Here is an 8,865-nt window from a genome sequence, read left to right as displayed (position 1 = left end):
CCCCCCCCCCCATCCTGATTTGTTGCACCACCGCGAGCAATCGCGTCTTTTTCCTCCTTCTTTCGTTCTTTCCTTCGGGAGATGCAACACCCCTCGTGCGCGTCCAACCCCGAGGCGCGTCCTTGCCGCGAGAGAAAAAGGCGTCGTTCCTCTCGTCTCGCTTCCGTCCACGCCTACCACGGGTAGGCCTCCTTTTGTTTCTCACTTTTTCGTCCCTTTTCACGTACGAGGACCGGTCAGACGATACCACGTAAAACATGGCTCCCTTTCTCTCTCTCTCTCTCCCTTCAGCTGAGACAAATTGCTCGCGCGTCCTTCAACCCTCTCTCGGCGATCGGCGTACCTGAGCTAATTGTAGCTAATGCGGCGATAATGACAACTAACGCGATTACCGCGTATTTTTCCAATTCTCAGGAGATACATTTTCTCATTGGATACATCGGTTTATCTTTTTATCATTTTACCGCACAATTGGGGTCTACCCACTGTAAAATAGCATTCGGTTTGTTGAGATTGCGCGAGAAACAACAACGTCCGCATGAATTTCAATGCGCGAAATAGCAGTCGCGCGGGTTTACTCGTTGGTTGGAACTCGGGCGAAACTGGAATGGCGGCGCGCCGGATATAAACATTTATTATTCTCTGTGCAGCGAGTACTAACGAGGTCGTGTATAATACCGTGAACCCTCCACCCCACGCCTTCCTTCTCTGTCGCCGTGTTTATGTACATGTTCCGTGTGACGTTAGTAATTAAACGATGCATTATCACTGCGCACGTAGCGGCGCGTACTTATTAACACAATAACAGTGCGACCCGTCCTGGAGTATCAGCGGTGGTGGTGCTACGTGTGGTTTCACGGCGACGGGAGTAACGTTACGGGATTTACGAGCTGTCGTTTCGGCTCTCCTTCAACCTATATAACTTATATCGCGCGCGGAAGAGCCATGTGTGTACAAACCGGGGTTTCCCCTCGCTGCGGAAGACCGTCCCCGACGGAATGTCGAAAGGCCAATAGCTTCGGATTACGAATCGCTTATAGTCACGATAGAGAAAAGACGGTGGTAATCTTCACGAGCTGAAGTTCCACGCTTTCAACGAAACCCGAATCGAAGTCTTGGTTTAATTTAGTTCTACGTTAAAAGGCTTTCTATTGCGCTACGAATGGGGAAGTTTTTTCCATCTCAATGTGGAAGTAAAATTTAGGCTCTAAATTCCTTTTTCGTAACACTTGATACAAGTGGGAACTTATTTCTGTTTGTTCCACTTGAAGACTTTACGTAGAATTAAAAATTTCGGCTCTGAAAGTGCTACGAAAATATAGTTGTATACGAAATTGACCGCCGGTCAGATTTTGTTCTTTCCGAAGAGCACCGAACATCACGTGAAATCGTATCGCCTGTTGACGTGTCGCGACGTTCCAACGCGTAATCGACCGGTCATCCGCAGTTAGTTTTCGCGCACGTGCACCTTAATACGACGTGTGATTTATACCACCGCGTGCTCATGGAGAGCCAACCCTCCGTGGGGTACTACTCCCCTCGGCGATAACTCCAAAGGGGGGTGGTATTCGTCTGGCCCCTTTTACCGGTGACGCGTAACGGCGTTTCTCCTCTTCACGTGCACGCTTCGGCGTGGCAGGTGTGCACATGACGCAGCACACCGCGCGCGAGAGTCGTTTAATTTATTATCAACCCTTTCATCGCCGATGTATATTTCCCGCGATGCGCGTGCTCCGAAGGTGTGCGCCGCGAAAAAGAAAAAAAGATATCTTTCTCATGATCGCAATCGGATTCAATTAAGTGTTCAGTTGAGAGAAACCATATTTCTTCCAAATTTCCGCTCGGATCACGCCTTTCGTTTTATATAATTTATTAATTATACCGATGTAAGAACGAATTAGTTATTAATTCTCGAGACTGGTATTCGAAGATGCTCATGCTGTTGTCTTTTCTGTTTACAGGGTACATTTTCGCTGATAGTGGAGGCTTATCACGATGCGAACAGCACGCAATCGACCGGTGAGTGTCTTTTCCCTCTTCATAAATTTTTTAATACACATCTCATCTTATCGCGGCACGAGTGAGAGCTTTCGCACACGCGCGCATAAAAAGCGGCGAAGGATTATCGTAAAATTAGCCCCGGGAGCGGCGATACGCGCGTTTTTAAGACGATTAGGAGGCAGGAAGATCGTCGGTTGGTCGCTCGATTGGGCATGTGTGGTCCAGCTGGCCCGTGAGAGAGAGAGAGAGAGAGAGAGAGAGACGCGATGTCTCGTGTGACGTGGGCCAGTCAAGAGGGCGCTTCCGGTCTCGTTCTAGGCGTGACACTCTCCAGAGACGACGCATCCCCTTCTCCATTTCCTTTTACTTCGTCAACTACCTCTTGATCCTTATCCCTTTAAAGTTTCCGCGGCGAGAGAGAGAGAGAGCGGATCGATTTCCCTCCGGCGCCGTACTTGGCTGTCGAAGCTTTTTCATGTTCGATTTAAGTAAACGGCCGTTTATTATCCGCTATACGTAAAACAGGGGTAATGATATACAATTTGAAGTATTGATATAATAATAATAATATTTCTTTATATTGAATACATACTTTGCGTCTCACGTTTCATTATATGAACGGTGCGGGTTAAAAAAAGTTATGCGCGGAAAGAGAGATAAAATGTATAATTCTTCTACATGAAAAGATCATGAATATTATGTACCGCGAGAAAAAAACGGGAATGCTTTCGTTGTCGCGTTTGCGAATGCCGTCGGAAATTCACGTCGCGCGTTTCACAGTGACACACTTCATTTCTTCGGTTTCACCGAGTCTAAACCGTGACAATTTGCGAAACGTTTTCGATTTCACGTGTATCCGCAGGACGGCAAATCTTGCGACGACGACGACCGGTCGTTGTTCCGCGAACAATCGTCGCGTTTTCATTGTTCTATTCAGCCTCTATTGCCTCTGGCCGTTCCTCTCGTTAGTAACCGCGTTATTACGGCAACGCGTCTCCGTTGTGTCATAGCGTTGTGTCGGCTCAATGCGGGAGAGAGGAAAGTGAGAGCAAGGAGAGGAGAGACGGACACCGGGCGGCGGCACTAGTGTTTCCTTCCTGTGTAACCGTAGTACACCCACCGCACTGTAGTAACACGACACCGAGTATATACTGGCGCATCCAATGTACCTAACCTGACCTCACCAATTGTACGCGTCGTTCCTCGACGACCAATTGGAATTTCGGACGGGCGAGTTGGCTCGAATCTAACCTAATTAACGAGCCTCGAATGTATGTATGTTTAAACATTCCAAGAGAAGAGAAATTTTTTTTTCTCGATTACTCCGACCTCTCGACTCGATTAGGCTTCAATTAAATTAGCATAGACCTTCCGCGCCTCCAGCTTTTCGGTCTCCCTCCGTTTCTATCTCGATCCGACCGATCGCGGATTCCAGTCGTACGGGCGCACAATGTGTAAAGTAAAAATCGCACACACACCCGCCCGCGAACGGTTCTCTGTACGCATTCGCGCGCAGGTAGCACACGCATCCGCTTTTTCTGTTCACTCTCGAGACCGGCTTGAAAACGGGGTAAGAAGAGCGAGACCGCTTAATTTCTTCCTCGTGAGGTCCCCCCGGCCCCCGGTAATTAGAATCGGCCGACGGGAGAGAGCGGAAGCTGCTCTCATGCGTGTCACACGCACACGCGTGTCGCTCGCATCACCTATGCGGCCAATTAACCGAATTTAACTGTTTCGGCGCCGACTTTGTTCGATCTTACAGGCGTGCATCGCCGTTATTTATCTTCCGCGTGCTTCCCCGGACGAGGAAGCGGTTCGGCGAGTTTGCATACAGAGTTCTCGGGGAAGTACATTTCAGTGCTCGGGTCGGATATCTTGGCCCGGGGAACAAATCAGATCGTCGAATGTTCACGTGTACATACACACGTTTACGAGCTTTCGCCGGCTCGAGTCCCCGAAGTCGCAAAACGGCGGCGGCGAGTGTTAACGATCACGGGCTTGCAGCCGAGCAAGAGTGTCTTCTGGGTTTTATCGCCGGTACACACTGCTTACCTTATACGCCGCGGGGTCTGCGATTCTTTTCCTAGCGCGCGGATGTTGTGTATGAAATCATTGGCGTATCTGTCGCTGCTGTTTTCTCGCTTGGCGCGGTGATTAACCCGGTCCTACAACGTTGCGAGAATTATCGGCTGGATTGATTTTTATAACGACCGCGACTGTATTTTATTTCACTGTGTTCGATGATATGACTTGCTTGTAACTTCTTTTTTTAATTTTAACGAGAATGGATTCATTATATTAAACCTGGTAGAAATTTCATGCATTTTTCAAGCAGTTATTGGATAATTTATTAACTTCTGTCTAGCAACTGAGGAGTAAAGCTACTTAGTGAGGAAGACTATGCCCGGAAATAAAATGATCGAAAAAAAAACGCGATGTATAAATACGCATTGAGATGAATTGAAACTGAAGGGGAGGAGTGTGCGGCATGTAATCCGCGCGACAGGTAATCCGGATATAGCCCGGGCATTATCGCGGATACGACGGTCGCTTACATTGTGCCGAGCACAATATAATACGCAGCGGCGAAACGAGCCCTTTATTGCCGCGTTGCTCGGATGCTGCTTCCTTTCTCAGGCGAGGCTCCACCTCCCCCGCCGTCGCGTTCCCTTTCGGGCGACCCTCTTCCTCCTTTCCGCCACCACCAACGCGTAGTGCGTGCGTGTGCGCCGGTGCACGCGTCACGCCGCACCTGCGCTCGGATAACGCGCGTGTCGCGAAAATTTCGTGGGAACTCGCTCGCCGCCGCTAATTGCTCCGCCGGCTTTCCTCAAGGACGACCGGCGCGCCGTTGATTGAGATCCTCCGTCGGGTCGAGTAAATAAATAACTTGTGACGCCGAGATATACAATTTATTTCGAGATCCCTCCGCGCCGTCGATTCTCGTCACTTTCTCGAGATCGACACGTGTGTCAACTCGAGAAGAGTCGCGACGTGTCACTCGCACCGCGCCGCAAAGTGTGTTCGAACGGAGCGCGTAAAAATAAGGAGGGCTTTAAATAAATAAAAAGGGGAAAAAAAGTATATCGCACTCTGTGCTTTGCGCACAAGTCCTTCTTTTTCCGTTCCGGTGTATAATTTTATTCCCGTCGGTGCGACGTTATTTATAAATCTCGGCGGCGCGCAAGCCGGGTGTGGGTGTGCGCGTGTGTGTATGTCGTCGCGCCCGAACGATTACACGTGTTGATAAAAGCGCGGCCGATGCGATCGATCCCCCCCGGTGTGTTGTCGCGCGATTATTATACGCGAACCAGTTTCCTTTGTCGCGCTAATGACGGCGCTCACCGAGACATCCGTGTGCTTCTCCGTTTGTTGCGCTCGTTTTGGTAAGGCCGATCGGATTACTACTCTTCCTTTCCTTCATTCATCCGGCGTAGTAGCGCCACGATGGCAGGAGGAAGAAGGGAGTCTTGCTCGCTCGACTGCGCTATTATGAAGTACGCGTTATGGGATAACGCGCGCGGTAAAGTATTAAATAGAGATCGCGATATACTCCAGCCGAGGTACTGTTAAACGCCTCCTTTAACGCCGCATTCAGGGAGGAGAAGCGCGTGTAACAACTGCACAGCCGTCGGTTCGTTAACTGCAGCGCTCCTTAGAGTTAAGCGCGTATCTTCCTATGAGATCTCGCAGATGCTTCAACGAGACGCGGGATTTCCCTTCGCTCGAGATCGATAGAGCGACATTCGCTCGTTGCAGCGTAATCTAATTGAGGCGAGGTGTAAGTCTCGCGTGTATGTAACGATAGCTACATTTGTTTCCGTTGGACGAGTGGTTCTATTCATTCCCAATTGACACGTCGGCTCTCCGCAATGCGTAGACGCACTCACACAGTAGTCGCGGCTTACGTCACCGCCGATTGTCAACCGCTTTTCCCTCTTTCTCTTCCTCTCCTCCCCGCGTCGAGACACCGTTGCGATGCACCTGCCTCCTTTCGCATGATAATAACGACGGCGATAATTGGCCGCTCCTCTCCACGTGTCAACTCTGAGAGAGAAGAAAGGTCGGATAAGACGCGTTTTACTTCGCGATTGAAAAGTTCATTCGATGACCTGATCTACTTTCTCGAAGCTTTGCGAAAATTAGGTCTGATATAGTTGGAATATCATAAAGTGTGTGTGTGTGTTAAATATACATTTGAGGATAATTAGAAACGCGTCGGTTCGTGTATGTTTCATTAATTAATTTATGATAATGAATCTCCAATTAGAACTGTAATTACTGAATTGAGATATATTAGACGCAACGTTAGGTCAGAGCCGCAGCCCTTATTTTCGATGATTTCAAGCGGTCGTTTCGGAAGTTAATTTTCGTCGGGCTCGATTTCGCTAAATAATCGACGTTTTTTTCACACGAGAAACAACGCAGCGCTGCCGCTCTGGCTACCTGCCAGTACTCCTCTCTTTCGCGTGGCTATCCTTCTTCGTTTCTGAATGAACAATAGAAAATGTCTGCGCCGGCGCTGCGCGTCGTTAATGAATACCTTGAATCGGTCTGGCCTCGAGCACGCCGGCTGTTTACCGAGTGTGTATACGCGGGCGGACCGCGGTCAAGTAGAAATAAGCCGCGGCGACAGCGGGTAACGTCCGTCCTGATATGTTTCCGGTAGGAAATTGTAACGTCGCTGATACGTCACACCGGTAGTGCCACCAACAGACATTCATTCTCTTCATTGCATTACGCAATTTTCTTCTTTGAATTTAAAACAAACATCCACCCTGTGGGTGGTCGTTCGATCGCGGAAGGAGATGCAAGTTCGCGGCGATGTCGTTTCCGGCGATCAATTAGACGGTACAACCCGTTTCCCTCGCCGCCAACGATCACCGGATCGATACCGCTGCGCGTTATTTGGAGCAGCTCGGGGAACGAACGTGGTGTAGCCGGGGCGCGCTTATCCGCTCGTAGCGTGCGAAGATCGGCGTTTTCGGAACTCGTAACAGCATCACCTGGGAAGATAGCCCTGCCTCTCTCTTTTATATATATGCATACACATGTATGTATACACACAGCTCTATCTCTCTCTTTCTCCTTCTCGACTCCCGTTTCGCCGACAGCGAAACGCCACTTCCCTTCTGGGAAGAAGCTGGTCTGGCTCCCTCCTTAAGTATCCTCGGGCACGCCATCGGCGAAAACCTTCGTCCTTTTGTTCCCCGGTCTTTCTTTTCCTCGCTCGCTCCTTCGTTCTTCCTTCTCGACGCCGGTACACAGCGAGCGCGCACATTGGCGTAACCGAAGTGGTTCCTCCCGCAGGCGGACGAGTGAATCGGGTGACAGAGGAGGTGTCGATAACAAGTGTCTTCTTCTTACGGAATTTCCTCGAGAATTATCACGATATGTTATTTTTAGCAACGCCTGAAATTATTTAGCCGATAAAGTATAATTTTCCGCTGATATTTTCCTTCAATTTATTTTCACACGAGAGACAGTTTACCCTGATTAAAATCCCACGTTATTAATAATCCGAATTTTCTAACTTACTACTAACTAACGACAGAGAAGAAAAAAAGTTTATCGGTGGCAAGAGCGAAAGTGACTTTCTCGCCACTCCTCACACAGGAAGTCGCCCCCGTTTCCTATTCATGTCAGGAATAATAATCTGGAAAAACCGATCGATAATGATTCCGTGAAACACGGACCGTGGGAAGTTCGAGTTATCATTGGCGACCTCTCGTCACCGATAACCTTCGAGCGATAGTCGTCAATCGGACGAGTCTCTCAGATCACGGCTACGCTACTGACCTTACCGCACGCAACACATCGCGATGGACCGGGCTGAGTACGCTACCGGTTCGACGCACGGGACACCACGCGCGTGCACCGAAAACCGGTGCCGTGAGATGCAGGTTCCCTTCGGTAGGGCACCTGATCGCACACAGCCCCGAATCCTAATCTACCGGGCTATTACGATAATGCGACCCGGTATAGGAAGGTGTGTAGTTCCTCCGCTCGCTCTTTCGTTTACACGAAAACCAGTAGACACCGGACGAAGAAGACGAAAAAGAGGAGAGGGAGAGCGGAGGAAGGACGCCTCTTTCCCAGAGCCGCAACGTGGTTATACGCTTACTCTCTTTGTGCCGGATGCGTGCCGCCGACAGAGTAGCAATAGCGGACGAACGTCCGGTCTACCCTCTCGCTCTCTCCGGAGGCCGATGCACTTCGATCGCATCATTGGGTGCAGCTCTCTGTCCCAGTGCTGGACGTGGCTAATTACTTTCGCATCGCGCCTCATTGTTGCCTGGCGTGTACCGTTAATTCGGCGATTAACGTTTTTTCCGGCCTAACGATCGGGCTGATGCGTGATACAGGATAAAGAACACGATCTCTAGAATTATACGACGTATCTATTATTACACTACCTGTCACTTTCTATCGGACATCCGTAATACTCTTGTGTTGTTACGACCTAACTATGGACATTGTTTTGCTTTTTAAGCACGAATTTTTACTCTTGAAAATATTGGATTGGAGAATGTGTCCAGGCACTTTACCTCGCGAAAGAGACACTCGTCGCTCATCACGCGTCGTTGCGTTGGGTGCTTTCAGAGAAAGTGCTGATCAGCAGACTGACCACCCAGAAATGGCTGGACGTCGGGCAGGAGTGGACTGTGGACGAATACAGGAGTGCCCACGCGCGAATGGAGTACGAGTACCGAGTGAGGTGCGTGGCACATTACTACGGCAAGGGCTGTGAGAACCTGTGTCGGCCGCGAGACGACAACTTCGGCCACTACAGCTGCAGCCCGACCGGGGAACGTGTCTGCCTCACCGGTTGGAAGGGCGACTACTGTAACTCCCGTAAGTTTT

The 8,865-nt window shown here is 49.8% G+C and overlaps 1 protein-coding gene across 1 annotated transcript in view; it reads left to right on the top strand.

The window, feature by feature from the left end:
* The window catches only part of LOC106747935 (neurogenic locus protein delta-like), a 35,927-nt gene that overhangs the window by 13,162 nt on the left and 13,900 nt on the right, over positions 1-8,865 (top strand). The window contains exons 3-4 of the mRNA XM_014625988.1: positions 1,962-2,019; positions 8,605-8,856. Of these exons, the coding sequence (XP_014481474.1) occupies positions 1,962-2,019; positions 8,605-8,856 (310 nt within the window). The remainder of the gene's footprint in view (positions 1-1,961; positions 2,020-8,604; positions 8,857-8,865) is intronic.

Source organism: Dinoponera quadriceps, unplaced genomic scaffold (genome assembly GCF_001313825.1).
Source record: "Dinoponera quadriceps isolate SergipeBrazil2010 unplaced genomic scaffold, ASM131382v1 scaffold2379, whole genome shotgun sequence".
Lineage (NCBI taxonomy): Eukaryota > Metazoa > Arthropoda > Insecta > Hymenoptera > Formicidae > Dinoponera > Dinoponera quadriceps.
The sequence above is the reverse complement of the archived record's forward strand: the minus strand, read 5'-3'. Positions and strand labels throughout refer to the sequence as shown.